This window comes from Phyllostomus hastatus, unplaced genomic scaffold (genome assembly GCF_019186645.2).
Source record: "Phyllostomus hastatus isolate PE091 unplaced genomic scaffold, TTU_PhHast_1.1 phas_scaffold_501, whole genome shotgun sequence".
NCBI classification, from domain to species: domain Eukaryota; kingdom Metazoa; phylum Chordata; class Mammalia; order Chiroptera; family Phyllostomidae; genus Phyllostomus; species Phyllostomus hastatus.
In genome coordinates, this window is record NW_025334033.1 from 1,283,066 (window position 1) to 1,306,402 (window position 23,337).

A 23,337-nucleotide genomic window follows, 5' to 3' on the forward strand; every position below is an offset into this window, starting at 1 on the left:
TCATAGTATTCACTGAACATAATCAAATAGGAAAACCCCTGCTATTCAGTGATTTTATATTAAATATGATAAATATATTTATAGTGATGCAGCTATTGTGGGATCACTAAATTAATAATGCATGAAGTGAACTATGAACTTACTCATCAAACATACCCTTCCTATTGAGCTTGTTATGTCAAAGCAGGTTGTAGTCTTTTGAACAAGAAACCAGAAAGAGAAGGAAACTGAAAGATGAGAATAAGTTTTTAAAAAAATTTTAACTGATTATAAAGAGCTAAGCTAACTTGCATTGATGATTATTTCAGTGAGACATCACAAAAAAATGATTTGCCACTATGGGAACTCTGTGATTTCCAAACAAGAAACCTCTCCTCAAGAAGACAAGAAAGCAGTGATGCAGAGGGCAGCCACTTACCTCTGAAACAGCAGCAAAAATGACTTGAACTTGGATTCATAGACTTGAACTCAAAATCAAAATGCAAAAGACTTAGCTCCATGTGTCTGAGCTGTAGACTACTTTATTAGACAGTAAAAAATGTCACAGAAAAACTATTACTCAGCTAATAGGGAAAGCATGGTAAATGAATTTCATAGGTAATTTCCAACATGATTTAAGAAGCAGTTCCTAACATATTCACCAAATTCTGTGTGAATCTTAGTTCTCATACACACTGATTTGATTTTACCCTTAATTTTTAAAAGTCCATATCTCGCAAAATTGTAGATGAGTAATGGAATGGACAAAGAAGAGACAAAAAAAATCCTTATTTTCTTCTGGTTCCAGTTCTAGTGGATAGCTAGTTCCCTGCTGTTTCATTGAAAATATCTTTAAAAGTAATACCATTCCTGGTGTCCCAGCCACTTTCTGAGAAAGGGAAGGTTTTGGGATGACTTTGGCATCACTTAGTGCACTTATTTTTGGAGAGCATGAGTTCCATGGTGCTCTAAATACTCTGAGAGGGTTTGTTTGTTCTTTGTTTTTTTTGAGTTCAAAAGGAAACCAAATTTTTGATACTCAATCTTTTGAGCGTATTGAATGAACAAAGGTATAGGGGAATAGGCCCACCTGTGATGTATAATAGCAGCAATGCCTGTCAGAGAAGATGCCTCCTGTGTACCATGAAGCTTTACAGGGAGACCACAGAAATGCTCTTTCACTGGCTTTAATGTGGAAGCCCTGTGTGAGAACCTCATGCATGGCTTATTTTACTTCCCTTGCACACAATTCTAGTGGCCTATTTCCTGTAGTGTATGTTGAACTACATACTCTATATCGATATTGATATCGATATGTATGTGTGTGTGTGTGTGTGTGTGTGTGTATACATATATATATATATATATATATATATGTATATATATATATATGCCATTTTAGTTGCTGTTGGAATTCTCAGGTAACTCTTCATGTGATCCTATAATTTTCCATGTTTTCCCTAGGTGCCTTCTTATTTCTTGCCTAGGGGTTTCATTAATATTTATGGTAAGTTCACCCATAGGGATTATTAAAAAAAGTGTGCTACATTAACTATGGGGGGGATGACTCCCTGCTCTCCTTTAGCTTGTGTTTCTCAAACATAATATGTGATTTTGTGCCACATCATGCACACAGCCTCTAATTAAATGCGTTCCTGAAAGACAATTTTATTGGGAGAAGATAATTTTGTATCATACTAAATATGTACATATTATGGAGGAGAAAGTGTAGTTTGTGATAAATTTTAAGATAAAAACTTTGATTTTTCAAAGAAATATTGTCCCCAAGTGCCCCATGATTTCTGACCACTGGTGTCAAACATGCTTTGTTAGTGGGAAGGTTTGAAACTCTGTATCGTTACTTACCTCCAGCAGGCCTATCTTCCTGGCACACATAATTTCATTCTCAGTATGGCATCTCCTTTTATTTTCCAAACGGGAAACCAAATGGGTCTCCTCTTATTTTCAGTAAATTGGTCTCTCAGCTGATAACTTTGGTGTTTCAGCATGGGGGTTTGGGCACAAAAAATAGCAATTGTTGTTGGGATTATTTTCTCTGAGACTTTGCTCTACAGCTTTCTGAAAGGCATAAAAATATGTTTAGGGCATTGTTATTCCATATTACAAGTAATATTGGGGTTGTCACAATTGATTGGGGGAGGAAGCACTATGAGCAAAGATGCCTAGTTGGGAGAAAATGTATTTAAAGTAAAGCAACAAGACTGATCATTGTAAAGTGCAGGGCTGAGGTGGTGGATCAATAAGAGAGATGACTGATGGAACAGTCTATTGAATGAAGTCTTTGATGACAGGAAGAAAAGTTTGTACTTTATCTCTAAGTGAGAGAGGTATGAAACATACTCTGTTTTTTGGTGTGAAAGCCTCAAACAATGGGAAATGTCCATTACTGGGTGTTTTGTTTTGTTTTGGTGGCACCTTGATCCACTGTCTTTAAGAATATTTATTTTTTGAGTTTAGAAGATTGCACCCTCTCTTGAAAGGGTGCAGATACACATGCATTTGATTCCTTCCACCAGCTGGGATTGAACCAGGAGAGGTACATCACAAAAGAGCATATATTATAATAACACCATATAATTACTCAGCGAGGTCTTGCATGTTTAAAATGTCTTATTGAACATTTATCTCAATAAGCTGAACTTGAACTGTCAAAGAACTGTGAAAAATAAGTCTCTCTCTCTACTTAAGTGCAAGCCAGGACACAATTTACTGAAGCTGTTCTCTATTGTTGTTATAAATAACTTAGGTCAGAAGTGGCAAATTCTTCTCTTTCAAAAATATCTAAGTTTTGGTTAATTCTTAATCCCAGGAATTTCTTTCTTTTTTTTTTTAACATTTAACTTGTCTCCAAACTTTTATTGTTATAAAAAAACATTGCAACAAAAAATTTTGCACATAATTTCACATATGTGAAAATATAACTACAAGTTAAATTTCTAGTAGTGGGATTACAGGGTTAAAGGATAAATGTCATTGTGATTTTGATAGACATGGCTAAATTGTCCTCCATAGATGTCAAATTGAACTATAGTGCTATCAAAAATGTATGAGTGATAACATTCACCCAACAAAAGTATATCACTAAGTTTTCTGCTGATCTCATAACTTTAATTAACATTTTACTTACTATGAGTAAGATTGACAATCTTTTCAAATATTTAAAAGCCACTTGTAATTCCTTTTTCCAACTCTCTGTTTACATCTCTTTTCCATTTTCTCATATTGTTGCATTTAAAAAAATTGATTCATAGAAGTTATTTATATGTAAAGACAGCTCTTAAAAAATAAAACAATAAGGTTAAAAATAAAATAAAATAAAAAATAAAAGTAAACATTGGAGAGGGAGATATTGAATTATCACTATTTTAAGTAATACAATTGGATGCCTAAAAATCTCAAGATAATTAACTAAAAACATATTGAAATTTAGAGAATTCAGTAAGGTGACTGACTAAAAAATTAATATACAAAAAATTAGTAGCCTTAATATATTGAAATAAAGTAAGAGATCTAATAAAAGATGGGATCCACATACAATAACAGTAAAATTGACAAAGTACCTGTAAATGATCTTAACAAGACATACAAAAAAATTTTATGAAGTAAACTTGAAGGCAGAAATCATAAAAGTAGCTGAGGAAACCATAAGAATTTTCCCTCTCACAAATTTGGAGTAGAAGAAGACTCACTTTGTAAGCATATCACAAAGGCCAGAAGCCATAAATGTAAAACTTTAATAAAGCTGACTATAAAATATTTTATTCATGACCAAAAGAATGCAACTCATATTTAAAAAGCTGTCTTTAATCCCAGGACTTTCTTTTAGGCATCATTCATGTCTTTGTTTGGAGGCTCTAGGTAAGGGGATTTAAGAGTGGAGTCATATGATAATGATATTCTTAGTTTTTTGAGGAGCCTCCATACTGCTTTCCATAGTGGCTGTACCAGAATATACAGGTTGTGTATCACAGAAATACATGATGAATGTATTTCTTATAATTTTATGAACTAATGTTACCCAATACATTTAATTTAAAAAATTAAAAGAGGAGTTGCTGCTAAGTTTATGAAAGCGATGATCTTCTGAATTCCTGCTGGGTTCCCTGATTTTGGGCTCACATACAACACCAAAGGTTTCCATAGAATAGAGACTCCACCATTAGGTGGGACCCACATGTGGAGAAAGCTTTAGTTTGATCATTGCCAGAGGGCACACGAGGCACAACTCTGAGTACCAGAGTGTAAGATCCCAAGATGGAAAGGAGAGGCCCAAACATAATCATTGAGTTGGAGGTGTAGCAGATAAGCTCAGTGGAAGGAGCAGGGGTGCAAGACACTGCGAGCAATGGCCCTGGGTCACTCACAAAGCAGTCAGTGATATTGGGAGATAAGGACAATGGGGACTGGATAGCCAAGAAATCCACTCAACCAGCAAACACAGACCTGGATCACACAGAACTTCCCAGTCATGCTGGAGGGGTAATGTAGTGGGTGACAGATGGCTAAGTACTAATCATAAGCCTAGTTTAGGATTAAGTGATACTGATAAGAAGAAACACTGTTGTGCCCAGTGAAAATAATAAATATAATTGGAGCAAGCAGCCAGTGAAGGAGATGGCCTTGGTATAAGAGAGGATGTTGACCAGCATGTTTGGAATAGTGGAGGAAATGTGCCAGATCTCTCGGAAGGCAGTTTCCCAGGAGGGTGTACATGGGTGTGTGAAGCCGCTTGTGCCACTTCACTGCACAGACAATAGCCCCATTTCCTACCTAGCTGGGTCAGAAAGTAGGCTACCAGGATTAATGAGAAGCAGCAGCTCTGCATTTCCCCTGGACCAGGGAAACCTGGAGGACAAACCCAGTTACAAAGTGCATTGTTGTATTCTGGGATCCCAAAGCTGTTAGAGAAACAGAAGTAACTGAAGAATGAAAATGAACATTTGTAGGTTTTACTTATTAGTAAATTTATTAATTTACTAATTAATAAATTATTAATTAATTAAGCAATTTATTACTTGCTTGGAAATGTACAAAGTATTTTTGTACACATGATCTCATTTGATTTTCCTAATGACCTTTTGAACTATAGGGATGTGTGCTTTATCCTTCTCTTTTATAGAGTATAAAACTGAAGTTTAGAGAGATTTAAGGGATTTCTTTAAATGTGCAAAGTCAGTAACTCCTAGAAACACTGGCCCATTTGGAGACTGGTTTGGAACAATCCTCGCTTCATTTAAAATATTCCTATAATCTGGAGTTTCAGTAATGTTTCCTCTTGCGTGTTAAAATCATTACCCTTTTGATATCCTATATACAGGTATAAACTTTGGATACATCCTTTTACTTTGAAACAAAATTGAATATAAATATAAAGTGAAAATAGCTTCCTTAATTTGCCTCCTTAGAGTTTCACAGATAGAAGTTCAATAAAAAGCAGCTAAGAATGGAACTGTGGATGGGAGTTGAGCCTCCTTGCTTTTGCTGCCCTCAGGGAGGGTTCGCACAACACTCAGGGATCTGTAAAGTGCTTTGAAAGCTATCTATCTAGTTCTCACTACACAGCATCTAGATTTGCTGAATAATTTGCCCCATTCCCCTCTCGCGGAGTTCTGGTTCTCTCAAAGTATTTCTTTAAGTTGAGGAATGTCTGTCTCCTTTATTATTTATGCATATTGATCCTGGGACTCTCCTTTGTTGAAGCTACACAAATAAAGTCTAATTCCTCTTTCAGTGTGGCAAGGGTGTGGGCCTTAAATAACTGATGGCAGCTACTATGTCCCCTATACACGATTTCTTTTGGAGGCCACCATTTTTGTGTGGCTTGTTTCCCCCTAAGCTGCAGTATTACATCATGGTTGGGCTCTTGGAGTACCTTGCAGCTAGGTATGTCCATTTTTCTAGTATATAAAACTGTGTGCCTTGCCTTGGCTGGGTTGTCCAGTTGGTTGCAATATTGTCCTGTACACCAAAAGGTTGTGGCTTTGATCCCCAGTCAGTGCACATATGTAGGCTGCAGATTCAATTCCCCTCATCGGGGTGCATATAGGAGGTAGCCAAGTGACGTTTCGCTCTCATATCCATGCTTCTCTCTCTCTCCCTCTTCCTCTCCCTCTCTCTCTCTCTCTCTCTCTCTCTCTCTCTCTCTCTCTCTCTCTCTCTCTCTCTCTCTCCCCCCTACTCTTCCTCTCTCTCCAGAATCAATAAACATATTCTTGGGTGAGGATTAAAAAAAACACAAGACTTCATTTTTGCTAGGAATAGAATAAAGCCCTAAATACCATAACTTGTCCATTCACCTTGCTTTTTTTACCTGATATTTAATTTATAAATTAAATAATCAGTAAAAAGAGTGACCTTAGAATATGCAGAGACCAGAAATATCTCTATAGGATGAATTAGGAGTTGAGACGACTATATAAACTCAGATGTTTTACTAACAACCTTCCTAAAGCTATTGGTCCAGGCTTATTTCTGAGTCCTAAAGTTTCCTGGTTCAAGTTCAAAGTATTTGGCTGGGAGCCACCATCAATATTTTAAATATGGTAATATATTTACTATAAGAGTAGGATAATTGACCATGTTATTTATTAATATCACTGTTAAGATGCTCACAAAATTGTATCCTTGTGCCATTTATACAATCTGCAGAGAGTAAGGGGGCTGCTTCTCAATATTTGGTTAAACTGGAGCAAACCCGGAGGGTAAATGTTTAACTGCCAAGGTGACTTTGGATATTTATATTCATTTATAATATTTTTAGAATGATGAAAAATAGTCTTTCTAATGAACATGATTTTCGTAAAAATCAAAATTTTGTCCAAGCAATTTAGTTCAATGGACTATAATTACAATGACCATAGATATAAAAATTTCTAGGAGAGTTGTAATTTCAAATATATTTCCCATAAACTATGCCTATATCTGCCAGACCACATGCTGTCATTTTTTATTAGAAGATACAGTTACTGGGTTTGCAATAAAAAAGTTGAATGCTAAATTTAAATTGTAGTATATTTTCCACTTATTAATTTTGGCATTTAACAAATGTGTATTCATCATTTATATTAGTAACAGTGTGCTCTGTTCTAGGGTGTATGATTAACATGGAAACTAAAATACCTCCCCTTTTAGAACCTTATAAAAGCAATCAAGGCTGCCTGCCACCTACATCTGTACAGTCATATCTCTAGATGGATGGGGCATCCTTGAGCTGTGTGTTTCACAAGATGCCTAACTTCATGCTGTGGCCCTGAATGGCAGTAGAGTGATAGCAAACTTTATTTGACGTAAGTGAGGTATTTTGGGCTTTTTTAAGACAGTAGGCAGAGAACTGAGACACGAAACCAACTTATTCTACTCATTAGCTAGGACATTCTTGGCATAAACAAGTGAAATATAGTTCCATCCCTGGCTGGTGTGGCTCAGTGGATTGAGTACCAGCCTATGAACCAAAGAAATATATAACTCCAATTCATGGTTTTAACCTGAAACCAGGCCTCATAAGCCTTAACTCCCACCTGGCCATTTGACTTCATAATGCCCAAGACCTTTTGACATTTGTGCTGGAGTGAAATTTCAGTTAGCTGTGGAATATGGTAAATAGACAGATGGATAAATGAACTTCACAGATGATTTGAGATCCTAGTGTATCCATTCTTACTGCCTTGAGTACTCCAATGATTCACCTGGGATAACTGTTCTTGTTCTACATTCCACTCCAACCCCTGGAAATCAAAACTAAAACAGAATGAAATGCACTGATATATGCCCTCATGTCACCAGCTACTGGAGTTACCCATGTTGAAAATACTGGTGTTACATTTGTAATGTAATATAAATCAACTATAGTTTAGCTCTGCCAGGTTAGTTGAAGAATGAAATGTTGGGGGACCCCACTGAGAAGTATCTTCTTTTTTTTTAAGATTTTATTTATTTGTTTTTAGAGAGGGAAGGGAGGGAGAAAGAGAGAGAGAGAGAAACATCAATGTGCGGTTGCTGGGGGCCATGGCCTGCAACCCAGGCATGTGCCCTGACTGGGAATCGAACCTGTGATGCTTTGGTTCCCAGCCTGTGCTCAATCCACTGAGCTATGCCAGCCAGGGCTAGAAGTATCTTCTTTAACGTGTGCATTGGAAAATCAGCAGCAGTGAATCAAGTCTTTCTTTATTAGTCTTTGATGCCTGGACAATGGTTTGCTTTGGTCTTGTGTAGATTAGCATATGCTCATTCTGTTCTCAGAACTTTTTTCAAGGCAGCTGTCATCTCCTTGGTTTGTAAGCTGTGGAAGTTGAAAGATTTATATGATCTGAAGAGAAACCAGAGAATGGTTTGTAAGCTGTAAATCATGGAGTTTAAGAAGGGAGTCACCACTGAATAGAGCAAAGTCATAATCTTCTGAATTTCAGCCTGGTTATCAGCTGTGGGGCTCACATCCGTTTCCAAAAGAGTCCTGAAGAATAAGCATACCACTGTCAGATATGATCCACAGGTGGAAAAGGCCTTCCTCTGGCCATCTGTGAAAAGGACTTGGAAAAAAAAAACACTGAATCACACTGAATTTATCAGAGTGATTTTGGCTCACAAAACCATACAGGTTTCAAGTGTACAACTCAAAACATCATCGTGCACTGCATTGTACATGCATCACTCCAAGCAAAATCTCTTTCATCTCCATTTTCCCCTCTTTGCCCACCTCCACTTAGCCCCTACCCTCCTTTCTTTCTGGCTATCACCACTATCACCACATTGTTGTCTGTGTCAGTGTGTTATGTATATATGATTTTGGATTGATCTCTTTACCTTCTTTCATCCAGTCCCTCAACCCCTTTCCCCTCTGTCAGCTGTCAGTCTGATCCATGCCTCTGTTTCTATTTTATTCATTAGATTCCACACACAGAATCCACATATGAGTGAAATCTTATGATATTTGTCTTTCTCTGACTGACTTATTTCACTTAACATAATCTATAGGTCCATCCATGCTGTTGTAAAAGGTAAGATTTCTTTCTTTAAAAAAATCATATTTTATTGATTATGCTATTACAGTTGTACTGATTTTTTCACCTTTGTCCCCCTCCACCCAGTGACCCTACTCCCTCAGGCAATCCCCCCCACCATTGTTCATGTCCATGGGTCATGCATATAAGTTCTTTGGTTACTCAATTTATTACACTGTACTTTATATCCCCATGGCTCTTCTGTAACTACCTATGTGTACTTCTGAATCCCTCACTTCTTCATTCATTTCTGCCACCCCCCACCCCGCCTCACATCTGGCAACCTTCCAGTAACTAACTTCTTTTCTCTTGGTTTCACTTTTCTCTTGCTTTAAAAAAATAGTTTTTTATTTATTTATTTTTAGAGACAGAAAGGGAGGGAAAAAGAAAGGGAGAGAAACACCAATGTGTGGTTGCCTCTCATGCACCCCCTACTGGGGATGGGTGGCAACACAGGCATGTACCCTGACTAGGAATCAAACTGGTGACCCTTTGCTTCGAAGTCTGGTGATCAGTCCACTGAGCCACAGCAGCCAGGGCCTTTCTCTCATTTTTAAGAGTCTCTCTTATCCACCTTAAATTTATTTTTGTGTGTGGTGTAAGTTGTGATCACGTTTCATTTTTTTTGTGTTTAGCTGTCCAGATTTTCCAACACCATGTATTGAAGAGGCTATTTTTACTCCATTTTATGCTTCTGCCCCCCTTGTTGAATATTAATTGACCGGAGTTTATTTCTGGGCTCTCTTTTCTGTTCCATTGGTCTATGTGTCTGTTCTTATGCCAGTACCAGGCTGTTTTGATTACAGTGGCCTCGTAATACACTTTGATATCAGGTATTATGATCCCTCTACTTTGTTCTTCTTTTGCAAAATTGCTGTGGTTATTAGGGGTTGTTTATGGTTCTATATACATTTTTGAAATGTTTGTTCTATATCTGTGAAATATGTCATTGGTACTTTAACAGGGATTGAATCTATAAATTGCATTGGGTAGTATGAACTATGGACAAATTAAAATCACAATGAGATACCACTCCACACTGGTAAGAATGTCCATCATAAACAAATCAACAAACAAGTGTTTGAGAGGATGTGAAGAACAGGGAGCCTAGTGCACTGTTGGTGGGAGTGCAGACTGGTGCAGCCACTGTGGAAAACACTATGGAATTTCCTCAGAAAACAAAAAAATGCAACTGCCTTTTGACCTGGCAATTCCACTGCTGGAATTATATCTTAAGAACCCTGAAACACCAGTCAAAAAGAACCTATGCACCCCAATGTTTATAGCAGCACATTTTACAATAGCCAAGTGGTGGAAGCAACCTAAGTGCCCACTGGTAAATGAATGGATCAAAAAACTATGGTACATTTACACAATGGAATACTATACAGCAGAAAGAAAGAAGGAGCTCCTACCCTTTGTGACAGCATGGATGGAACTGAAGAGCATTATGCTACATGAAATAATCCAGGTGGTGAAAGGCAAATACCATATGATCTCACCTATAAGTGGAACCTAATCAAAATAAACAAGCAAGCAAAATATAACCAGAGACATTGAAATAAAGAACAAACTGACAGTAACCAGACAGGAGGTGGGAGGGACTGATGGGGGGAAAAGGGTGAAGGGTTTTCAGGAACAACAATAAAGGACACATGGAAAAAACCAAGGGTGGGTGAGCTCAGGGGAGGAGGGTGGGGATGGCTGGGTTGGGGTGGAGTGATGGAGGGTAAATGAAGACAACTGTACTTGAAAAACAAAAAAAAAAGAAATGGTTTAAGTTTGAAAATAAATGAATATAATAAAAAAAGAATCTCTCTTTTTCTTTTACCATTGGCCTTTTAAAAATGATGTGTCTTTGGAGTGGGCCTCTTTGTATCCATCACAATTGGGACTCTTTGCACTTTCTGGACTTGCATGTCTATTTTCTTCACCAAATTAGGCAAGTTTTCTTTCATGCTTTTTCAGATAGATTTCCAAATTCTTGTTCTTTTCTTTCCTTCTGGCGCCCATATGAGGTGAATGTTGGACAACTTAAAGTTGTCCCAGAAGCTGTTTATACTATCCTCATTTTTTTTTGGATTCCTTTTTTCTTCTTGTTCTGCGTGGTTGTTTTTTTGCTTACTTTTGTTCCAAATTATTGATTTGATTCTTGCTTTCATTCATTCTACTGTTGTTTCTCTGTAAATTGTTCTTTATTTCAATTAGTGTCCTTCATTTCTGACTGGGTCTTTTTTATGCTGCTGAGGTCCTCACTAAGTTCCTTGAGCATCTTTATAAACAGCATTTTGAACTCTGCATCTGATAGATTGCTTATCTCCATTTAGTTTAGCTCTTTTTCTGGAGTTTTGATGTGTTCTTTCATTTGGGCCATGTTTCTTTGTGTCATTTTGGCAGCATCCCTGTGTTTGTTTGTATATATTAGGTAGAGCTACTATGACTCCCTGCGTTGTTAGTGTGGCCTAATGTAGTAGGTATTCTGTTGGGTCCATGGCACAGACTCTCTTATCATCCAAGCTGGGTACTCCAGCTGCACCCTTAGTGTGGACTGAGTACACCCTCCTCTTGTAATTGAGTCTTGGTTCTTGTTGGCAGATGGATAGGAGGGATTTACCCAGGCCAGTAAGCTGCAAGGACTGGCTGTGACTGCTGACCACCAACTTCTGCCCTGATCCTGTGGAGGACCAGCTGTGCAGGGGGCAGGATGGTGGTGCTCTGACCTGGTCTGTAGCTGTCCACTGGCTGCATTGACCCTGTGGTTTACCTGGTGGTGAAAGTCAAGGTCAGCCTCCACCTATGTTTTTCCCAGGGCACCCTCCTGAGCTATAAAGCAATCTGAGATGGTTGCTACTGTGTTGGGCTTGGAGATTCCCCACTGAAGGCAAGCTGAGACTGTATGCTGCCACTAGGGCTCACTGAAGCCAGCTGTTGCTTGTTGAGAGGATTTAGGAGCCAACACCAGTAATTCTTATGGAAAAATAGCTTGGATGGGCCTGTAACTTGGATGGGGTAGGACCTTTATGGATCTACAAGGTGGGTCCCACAGTGTTAGCCAGGCTGATGGAGTCACATATATGGCACTAGCCTACCAGCTCTGTCTGTGTGTGTGTGTGGGGGGGGGGGTGTCCTCAGCCAAGGGGCAATGGCTTCTGCTTGCCTTCATGCTAGATACATCAGTCTTTTCCTGTATACCCTGGTTCTCTTCAAGCTGCCACCCCAGTGCTGGAGCTCAGAGGGAGTGAGGCTGAATGTGGGTTCTTTAAGACAAACTGCTTGGGGTTCCAGCAGCCTCCTCCACTGACTCAATCCCTGCTGGTTTTCCCAGCCAGAAGTTGTGGGGACTTACCTTCTTGGTACTGGAATCCTGAAATGGGGGGTCTGGTGTGGGTCTGGACTCCTTGCTCTTGATATATCCCTCCTGCATTTTTATCCACATGGGTGTAGGGCCAGCCCTTTCTGTGTCCATGCCCCTCCTATCAGTCTGGATGGATGTGGTTTCCGTAGTTGTCAGACTTCCATTCAGTTTGATTTCTGACATTCCTGAGTGATGGTCATTTTACATTTTAGTTGTAATTTTGATGTGGTTGTGTAAAGAGGCAAGTCATGTCTGTCTACATTGCCATCTTGACCAGACGCTTCCTTTTTTCTTAAATGACTGAGTAGTATTCCACTATGTAAATGTACTACAACTTTTTAACCCAATCATCTACTGATCAGCACTTGCACTGTTTCCAGATCTTGGCTATTGTAAATAACACTGTTACGAACATAGGGGTGCATATATTCTTTTGAATTAGTGTTTCAGGTTTCTTCAGATATATTTCCAGAAGTGGGATTGCTGTGTCAGAAGGCAGTTCCATTTTTAATTTTTTTGAGGAAACTCCACACTTTTTTCCACAGTAGCTGCACCAGTCTACATTCTCACCAATAGTGCAGTAGGGTCCCTTTTCTCCACATTCTTGTCAGCACTTGTTGTTTGTTGATTTATTGATGGTAGCCATTTTGATAAATGTGAGGTGATATGTCATTGTGGTTTTAATTTGCATCTCTCTGATGACTAGTGATATTGAGCATCTCTTCATATGTCTAAGGGGCATCTATATATCCTTTTTGGAGAAGTGTTTATTCAGGTTCTTTGCCCATTTTTTAATTTGATTGTCCTCTGCGTGTTGAGTTGTGTAAATTCTTTATATATTTTAGAAATTAAACCCATGTCAGATGTGTTATTGGAAAATATGTTCTCCCATTCAGTGTGTTCCCTTTTAATTTTTGTTGATGGTTTCTTTCACTGTGCAAAAGACTTTTAGTTTGATGTAGTCCCATTTATTTTTTCCTTTGTTTTCCTTGTCCAAGAAGAGATATTGGCAAAAACATTGCTATGAGAAATGTCTGATATTTTACTCCCTATTTTTCTTTTAGGATTTATATAGTTTCACATCTTAAATTTAAGTCTTTAACCCATTTCGAATTTATTCTTGTGTATGGTGTAAGTTAGTGGTCTAATTTCATTTTTATTATTTTGAATGTGTCTGTCTGATTTTCCCAACACTACTTATTGAAGACACTGTCTTTAGCTGTTTGTATGTTCTTGCCTTCTTTGTCAAATATTAATTGACCATTAATTTGTGGTTTTATTTCTGGGCTCTCTATTCTGTTCCATTGATCTGTGTGCCTGTTCTTATGCCAGTGCCATGCTGTTTTGATCACAGTGGCCTTGTAATACAATTTGATATCAGGTATTGTGATCCCTCCTACTTTGTTCTTCTTTCTCAAGATTGCTGAGGATGTTCAGTGTCTTTTATGGTTCCATATGAATTGTTAGGATATTTGTTCTTGATCTGTGAGATATGCCATTGGTGTTTAAATAGGAGTTGCATTGAATCTGTAGATTGCTTTGGGTAGTATGGACATTTTAATGATGTTAATTTTTCCTATCCATGAACACAGCATATTTTTCCACTTATTTGTATCTTCCTCAATTTCTTCAGTACCTATGATTTTCAGTACAGGTATTTATCTCCTTGGTTAAATTTGTTCCTGGTTACCTTATTTTTATTTTGTTGCTTAACTGGGTGGGTGAGTTTGTGTATGTTCTAGTATTCTGTGGGTCTCTCCAATGAACTCCTGTGAGGCTGGGAATTTCTCCTGCCTCCTCAACCCCCACAGGTTTTCTCAGTCAGAAGTTTTGAGGCTTTATTTCCTCATTCTGGAACCCGGGGTTGTGCAGTCTATCTTGCTCCTCTGATGTTCCTCCCAGAGTTTAAACATTTTTTTAAAAAAGACAGATTGTTCATTGTATGTTTCAATAATCATTTTTATTTCTAAGATATTTAGTTGTAAAGCCTCCACTTTTTGATTTTATTTGAGTCTTCTTCTTTCTGTTTTTTCTTAGCTTAAATGTTTGTCAGTTTTGTTGATTTTTTCAAAAACTCAGCTCTTCATTTTATTAAATTTTCTGTTGATTTTCTAATCACTATTTTATTTATTTCTGCTGTGATCTTCATTATGTTATTTTATTTGCTATGTTTGGATTTAGTTTGTTATTCTTTTTTTACTTCTTTAACATGTAAAGTTAGGTTTTGACTTGCGCTCTTTCTCCTTTTTAAGTATTAGGCTTTCTACTTATAAATACTTCTGTTAGTGCTACTTTCTCTGCATTTTATAAGTTTTGGTATATTGTGTTTTCATCTGTTTTAGGATTAAAAAGTAATATCCCTTACAATTATTTTCTTTGACCTATTGGTTGTTTAAGAGTGTGCACTTTACGACGTATGGCCAAGATGGAGGCATAGGTAGATACACTTTGACTCCTCACACAACCAAAAGATGGACAACAACAAATTCAAAAACAAAAAGTAACCAGAACTGCCAGAAAATTGAACTAGATGGGTGTCTGACACCCAAGGAGTTAAAGAAGAAGCATTCACCTAGACTGGTAGGAGGGGAGGAGATGAGCAGCTGGGTGGAGAAGACCTGTGGCAAGGCAGCTGCTGGTGGACCAGGTGGTCCCACACTTGTGTGCAGATAAACTGGGAGGAACAACTGGGAAGTAAGACAGACCATGCCACCCAGGGTTCCAGCGTGGGGAAATAAAGCCTCAAAACGTCTGACTGAGAAAACCAGTGGGGGTTGTGGCAGTGGCAGGAGAAACTTTCAGGAGTTTGTTGGAGAAATCCACAGGCTCCTAGAATGTACACAAACACATGCACCTGGGAATTAGCACCAGAAGGGAACAATTTGCTTGTGGGTAGCAGAGGAAGTGACAGAAAGCCAGCTGAGGCCCAGCAAGCAGTATTGTTCCCTCTCTGACCTTTCCCCCACAGGCAGCACCACAATGCAGTGATGTGGGTTGCCTAGCCCTGGTGAATACCTAGGGCTCCATACCTTACTATGTAACAGGTGCACTGAGACAAAAAATTATGGCCCAAAAGAAAGAACAGATCAAAGCTCCAGAAAAAAATACAACTAAGTGTTGAAGAGATAACCAACCTCTCAGATGCAGGGTTCAAAACACTGGTAGTCAGGATGGTCACAGAAGTGGTTGAGGATGGTTGCAAAATGGAGGAAAAAGTGAAGGCTCTCCAAAGTGAAATGAAGAGAGATGTACAGGGAACCAACAGTGATGGGAAGGAAACTGGGACTCAAATCAATGATTTGGAGAAGAAGGAAGAAATAAACATTCAACCAGAACAGAAGAAACAAGAATTCCAAAAAAATGAGGAGATTCTTAGGAACCTCTGGGACAACTTTGAATGTTCTAATATCCAAATCATAGGGGGTGCCAGAAGGAGAGGAGGGAAAGCAAGAAATGGAAAACTTATTTGAAAACATAATGAAGGAGACCTTCCCCAATCTGGCAAAGGAAATAGACTTTCAGGAAGTCCAGGAAGTTCAGAGAGTCCCAAAGAAGTTGGACCCAAAGAGGATAACACCAAGGCACATCATAATCACATTACCCAAGATTAAAGAGAAGGAGAGAAACTTAAAAGCAAGAAGAGAAAAAGGAGATAGTTACCTACAAAAGGGTTCCCATAAAATGATTAGTTGATTTCTCAAAAGAAACCTTGCAGGCAAGAAGGGGCTGGAAAGATGTATTCCAAGTCATGAAGCACAATGACCTACATCCAAGATTACTCTATCCAGCAAAGCTATCATTAAAAATGGAAGAGCAGATAAAGTACTTGTCAGATAAAGTAAAGTTAAAGGAGTTCATCATTACCAAGCCCTTATTATATGAAATGTTAAAGCGACTTATCTAAGAAAAAGAAGATCAACAATATGAACAGTAAAATGATAAACTCACAACTATCAACAGCCAGACCTAAAAAACAGAAACAAAAACAAAAAAAAACAAACTAAGCAAACAAGTAGAACAGGAGTAGATTCAAAGATGTGGAGATCAAATTGAGGGTTGTCAGTAGGGAGGGGGTGGGAGGATAATGGGGTAAAAAGTATAGGGAATAAGAAACATAAACAAACAGTAGGTTCCAGATAGATAGGGGAAGGTTAAGAAGAGTATAGGAAATAGAGAAGCCAAATAAATTATATGTATGACCCATGGACATGAACTAAGGTGAGGGAATGTAAGTGGGGGAGGGGGGAGGAGTGCAAGGCAGGGGTAATAAAGCAGAGGAAAAAATGGAACAACTGTATTAGCATAATCAATAAAATATATTTTAACAATTGTACAGTTTAATTTCTTTGTTTTTGAGGACTTTACAATTTTACTTCTGCTGTTTCACTACTTTGTAATTGGAAAAGAGATGTATGATTTCAATTTTTCATAATTTATTGAATGTTTTGTGACTTAAATATAGTCTATCCTGGAGAATTAAAATATTTTAAAATTTTGTTAAGAACCATGGTGTCATGAAGCGTGTGTGTTTACGAGTACATGTGTGTATGAATGTGTCCATTCATGAGTAAGGACAAAGGGAAGGGGTTTTCAGAATCTTCATAGAAAGTTACATTCCTTTGAACCAAAAGGAGACAATATACTGGAAAAATTGGGGAAAATGGTGTGTGCAAATCTGAGCAACAGCTGAACCGTGACCACAAACTTTCAGGGATGGCTAAATGTCAGTTGTCCTTCTGAGTGGTGTCAGGTTTAATTCTGGTTCATGCTTACCTTAGGTGAAAACCACTACCTGCTCTAAGTTCCTGTGAGCTCTGGGTTCTCATCTGCATCTCCCCAGACAGGCATTGTCATAAAATACAAGGATTTGAACTATGGGCAAGTACTCTCTGAACATGAATGACTTTAGTGCTGTCAATTGGTGGTTGTTGGTGCCACTTCAATGCCAACAAGAATCCCCAATTTGGGGTGCAGTGAAGAAGGAAACTATTTAGTGCAAACAGCTCAGTAGTAATACAGTACAGGTATGAAGCATCCCTGGGGCTAGGCCCCTCTTCAGCTAGACAGCTCAGTGAGGTCTGGTCTGTTCTGGTCTGCTCTGCTTCACTTTGCACCTGTCTGTCTGCTCCCATGTGGAAAGCCTCAGTCCTACTGGTTGAAATAGGATTCCAGGAACTCCTTCATAAGGGCTTGCTCAGATAGCAGAAACATAATTAGTACAAGCAGGTAGCTCAGTACAGAGGCTGGTAGTTCAGCACAGGCTTCTCTCTGAAGTAGTTTATATGAGAGGTCCTTGTGTAGAAATGGCTGCTAGGCTCTGTTTTGTTTTGTTTTTCTTTCCCATTTAGCAACCAGGAGCCCTTCTTAGAAGACATCTTCTCCATCAAGGTCCACAGTGGTCACCACTCAGATTTTTATTAAAAAATTGACTTATGATTTTCTTATTGCCTCTTTGATTGTTAATATTTTATTTTTTTATTGTTCAAGTACAGTTTTCTGCCTTTTCCCTCCACCTCTCCCAATATTTCATTTTTTAAAGTTTAATGTTTTTCTTTATTCTTAGCAGGATGGGAGACTGAAGTAACTTAGCTTTCTGTTGCTAAAACCTATGTTTACTTAAAAGTTTAAAATAACATTTCAGTTTGGATTTTAATTTACATTATATTTTTTATAGTCATACCTTTTTAGGGAACTCATTACTAGTTGCTAGGACTGGTTAGTTATGTGGTAGTTTACAGAGAATTTCTAGAAACACTTCTGTTCTGTAACCTGAGGTGCACTTGCAAAAGGACAATTCCCTATAACTAGTCAAAGTTGAGTCCTTTTGCACACGACACAAATCCATGCTACACACATGTCACTTCTCATGATCTCTCATAGTATTTAGTTTTTCCTCACTCATAGCACTTGTACCATTTAATAAAACAAGATCCTTGCAATTTTTTTCTTTCTTTTTAAATATTTTATTGATTATGCTATTGCAGCTGTCCCATTACCCCCATCCAACCTCCTCCACCCTGAACACCCTCCCCCACCCACATTCCCCTCCTCTAGCTCATGTCTATGTGTCATAAATTCTTTAGCTTCTACATTTCCCATAAGATTCTTGCCCTCCCCTGTGTATTTTCTACCTACCATCTATGCTACTTATTCTCCGTACCTTTTACCCCCTCTCCTCCTCCCACTCCCCTGTTGCTAACCTTCCATGTGGCCTCCATTTCAGTGGTTCTGTTCCTGTTCTACTTGTTTGCTTAGTTTGTTTTTGTTTTTGTTTTAGGTGTGGTTGTTAGTAGTTGTGAGTTTGCTGTCATTTTATTGTACAAGCTTTTTATCTTCTTTTTCTTAGATAAGTCCCTTTAACATTTCATATAATAAGGGCTTGGTGATGATGAACTCCTTTAACTTGATCTTATCTGAGAAGCACTTTATCTGCCATTACATTCTAAATGATAGCTTTGCTGGATAGAGCAATCTTGGATGTAGGTCCTTGCCTTTCATGACTTGGAATACTTCCTTCCAGCCCCTTCTTGCCTGCTAGGTCTCTTTAGAGAAATCAGCTGACAGTCTGATGGGAACTGCTTTGTAGGTTACTGTCTCCTTATTTCTTGCTGCTTCTAGGAGCAGCAAGAAATTTTTACCTTGGCTAATGTAATTATGATGTGCCTTGTTGTGTTCCTCCTTGGGTCCAACTTCTTTGGGACTCTCTGAGCTTCCTGGACTTCCTGGAAATCTATTTGGGGAAGTTCTCCTTTATTATTTGTTCAAATAAGGTTTCCACTTGTTGTTTTTCCTCTTCTCCTTCTGGTACCCATATAATTTGTATGTTGGAACATTTAAAGATGTCCTGGAGGTTCCTAAGCCTCTCCTCACTTGTTTGAATTGTTGTTTCTTCATTCTTTTCTGTTTGGTTGTTTCTTTCTTCCTTCTGGTGCACTCCATTGAAGTGAGACCCAGCTTTCTTCTCATCACTATTGGTTCCCTGTGTATTTTTCTTCATTTCACTTATTGTAGCCTTCATTTTTTCATCTAATTTGTGACCAAAGTCAACCAATTCGGAGAGCATCTTGATTACCAGTGTTTTGAACTGTGTATCTGATAGGTTGGCTATCTCTCGGTCGCTTAAAAGGATGGGATCTGGGGCTTTCATTTGTTCTTCTGTATGAGCCATCTCTGTTTTTGTTTTTTTTTGTTTTTTGGTCTGGTTGCACCTGTTACATATAAGGGGCAGAGCCTTAGGTGTTCACCAGGGTGGGCAACCCAGTCACTAGGTTGTGATGCTGCATGTGGGGACAAGGTCTGAGAGGAGACAATGGTGCTTGCTGTGCTCTCTGCCAATTTCAGTCCCTTCTGCTGCTTCCCCCAAGCAAACTAGACCTTTCTGGTGCTGATTCCTATGTGGGTGGGCTTGTGCACCCCATGGGTCTTTCCCATGACCCCTCCCATGAGGCTGGGAGTCCCTCCCTCTGCCTCAACCCCCACAGGTGTTTTTAATCAGTGTCCTGAAGCTCTATTTCCCAGCACTGGGATCCTGGGCTGCGTGCAGTTCCTTGCTTCACAATCGCTGCCTCCCTGTGTCTGCCGGTTGCCACCCCTTGGCTGGGGTCTGCCAGCCAGCCGCCGCTCGTGCGCCCAGAGTCTGCCTGCTGCTGTCTCATGCACCTGGCCCCAACACTCTTTGTGCCATGAGACCCCTCTCTGCCCAGCTGCCTGACTCTGCCCCTTCTACTGGTCTGGATGAATGTGTTTATTTTAACTCCTTGGTTGTCTGACTTCCATACAGTTCAATTTTCTGTCAGTCCTGGTTGTTATTCTGTTTCTAAATTATTGTTGTTCCTATCTTGGTTGTGCGAGGAGGCACAGTGTGGCTACCCATGCCTCCATCTTGGCCGGAAGTAAGACCCTTGCAATTTTATTGTACATTTTTACCATGATACTGTGAGCCTTAAGAGCAAAGAAAATGTGTCACATACTTTTGTATTAAATTCATTTCCTGGTTCAATGTCTGATATTGTAGGTGCTCAACAGCAATAAAAATACATAATTGAACAAGGAGGGAGAAGATATCTAAATATAAATGTGATAAACTAGTTATAGTTTGGAATAGTATATTTGTACAAGTCATAAGAAAAGAAATACATTTCTCATATTTTCTCTAAAGTACCAAAAATTATGAGTGAAGTAATGTTAAGGTGTTCTTGAGACCTTGTTTTAGTTTTTCTATAAATGAATAGGCTTCTGAGGAACCCTAGAATTGTGGAGATTGATTTTCTAAATCTAATTATCAGAAAATTTGTCTAGAAAATTATTAAAAAATCATCTTTTGTTTAATAACAACTGTATTATTACTTATTTTTTTAAGAACATAATATAGGTAACTGATAAAGAATTTTAAATGTTCAAAAGGGGGTATGAAGAAAATAAATCTTTACTCTTTTGTTTTTTATACACCAAATTCTCCTCATGAAACAACCCCTTTTATCAGTTTCTAGAGCTCCTTCTAGGGCTAGTCTGTACATTCACATAAAAGGTAGTTATACTCTGTTACTAACCTTGCTCTTTTTACTCAATAGTATATCTGGTAGATATTACATAACATTACATATAGAGTGATTTCATGTTTCATAAAATTGAAGACATGCTATTTCATTGTATGACTGAATGATAGCTTATTTAATTAGTTATCTGTTAATAGAAACTGACATTTTTCCTTAATATTTTGCTATTACCAGAATGCTGCAAATGAATATTCTTGAGATTTCATTATTTCCCACATGTATGGGAATAGCTATGGGATAAGTGTCTTAGAAGTTGATTTTCTGGGTTACAGGGCATATGCCTTCCACATTTCATAAAAGTTGCCTAATTGTTCTGTACAGTTTCTAAAATGTAACTCCCACCTACTAAGTGTGAGAGAACCCATTTCACCATTCTCAACTATAGTGTTGTAAAACTGCTTGATCTTCGTCACTCTACTAGGTTAGACATGAGATACTGTTCCTTGACAGAGACTGGCCTGGAGCAGGTCTGCTCCTGGCCAGCCTGTATTGTGTGGGTTCTTGACTTCATGTAGGAAAGATTTCACAATGTCTAGGTGATTCTGAGAATGTGTTTATTAAAGTTGGGGACAGTGAAACAAAGGAAGGGCTTAGGGTAGAAGGAGCAGCAGGAGACAGCCTAGGTGGTGCTCTGCTTTGACTCTTTAGAAACATTATAGGAAAAAGTGAGCCAAGGCAGGGCTGCTGTTGGCTCACTGGGAAGTCAGAGAAAGAGGGCCTTAGAGACAGGATTAGGGGGTAAGCCTGGGACAAGTTGCCACTGCCAACTACTCCTCTGGTTTCAAGTCTCATGGGGACCCAGAGTTTAAGAGAAGTAAAAAGTTCATGCCTGAGAAGGGGGATGGATGCTCTAGAGAGAGTTTGCATCTAGTCTTTGTCTTGAGATTTTTTAATGCCTCTTCTTCAGGTGAGAATTTCGGGGGAGTGTTTTAGCAGAATATTCATAAGCTTTCCAAGTACACTTTTAATATGCTGATGCACCCAAATGGTCATATAGAAGAGTTTGGGACTATTCTTTGGTCTGTGCTATTGATTTACTTTTATCTTGGGTCCATGAGGCTCTAATGGAATTTTTGTTATTTGTTTTGATGACTTTATCTGTCCTTGGATTTAGTTGGCACAAATGGTATTAATTGGGTTTCTGTTCTCTACTTCCCCAACTAGGGTGATTTAAGCTATGTATTCTCTGGTTAGGGAGGAGAGGTATGAACCATTTGCTCTCAAGTGTCCTTGCTCCTCAAGTGGGAGATAAGGTCTTTCGATTCAACAGCTGGCTGTAAGTTGTTCAAATTGTTTGCCTTGTTTAATTCTCTTGTTTCAGTTTCCCAATTCCACTTGCCTAGGAATTTTCCTAGGTTCTTACGAACTTGCCTCATAATTTTCCAAGATTCTTGCTGATTAACACTTTTTATATTCCCAGAAATTTCTGCAGGACCTTTTTTATATCTTTGTTCCTAAGACTATATATCACAGGATTAAGAAGGGGGGTCATGACAGAATAAAACAGAGTCACAATCTTCTGCATTCCAGCTTCATGCTCAGATGCTGGGCCCCCGTACATGACCAGTACTGAACCATAGAACAGTGAAACCACAGCCAGATGAGACCCACAGGTGGAGAAAGCCTTTCTTCTCCCAGCTTCTGAAGGGACCTTTAATACAGCTCTTAGGACCAGAATATAGGACATTATGATGAAGAGAAAGACAATGATGAGGGGCAGAGGACTTAAAATGGAGAAGATGACCTCTACCACAGGACCTTTTTTACAAGTGAGTGCTAAAAGAGGACCTGGGTCACACAGGAAATGGTCAATAATCCTGGAGCCACAGAAGGACATTTGGGAGATGATGATGATAGGGATCAAGAACCAGAGGAATCCAAGTACCCAGCAGCCAACCACAAGATTGGTGCAGAGATGTCCAGTCATAATGGTTGGATAGTGTAGAGGCCGGCAGATGGCGAGGTATCGATCAAATGCCATAATAGCCAAGAAAAAACATTCTGTAGAACCCAAGGAGAAGAAAAAGTAGAACTGAAGAAAGCACCCAGAAAAGGAGATGACTTTGGTGTCAGAGAGAATGTTGGCCAACATGTTGGGGACAGTGGAGGTGACATAGCAGATCTCTAGAAAGGAGAAGTTGGCGAGCAGGATATACATGGGGGTGTGGAGTCTCTGATCCCAGCGCACAGCACAGATGATAGAACCATTGCCCATGAGGGTCAGGAGGTAGACAACAGAGAAGAGCACAAAGAGGAGAACCTGCTCCTCTTTGGGGCAAGGGAAGCCAAGGAGGATGAAGCCAGTGATGGTGCTGGAGTTGCTGAAGAGTTTCATGGGCTTGTGAACTGTGAAAGGACCAGCAAATATTAAATGAATGGATGTAGACAAATGGGGACCCAGATTTATGTTTAAACTATCTTTGGAAAGAAA

The 23,337-nt window shown here is 38.8% G+C and overlaps 1 protein-coding gene and 1 pseudogene across 1 annotated transcript; both read right to left on the bottom strand.

The window, feature by feature from the left end:
- Positions 1–4,032: 4,032 nt before the first annotated feature.
- On the bottom strand, positions 4,033–12,462 carry LOC123808427 (annotated as a pseudogene).
- A 9,852-nt stretch (positions 12,463–22,314) lies between these two features.
- Positions 22,315–23,337, bottom strand: LOC123808576 (olfactory receptor 11G2). Its single transcript, XM_045823334.1, has one exon. The coding sequence runs from the start codon at positions 23,239–23,241 to the stop codon at positions 22,315–22,317; it is 927 nt and encodes a 308-aa protein (XP_045679290.1). The 5' UTR covers positions 23,242–23,337.

Excerpts from the sequence above, each read along its gene's own strand:
- LOC123808576 (XM_045823334.1), bottom strand. The coding sequence starts at position 23,241 with ATGAAACTCTTCAGCAACTCCAGCACCATCACTGGCTTCATCCTCCTT.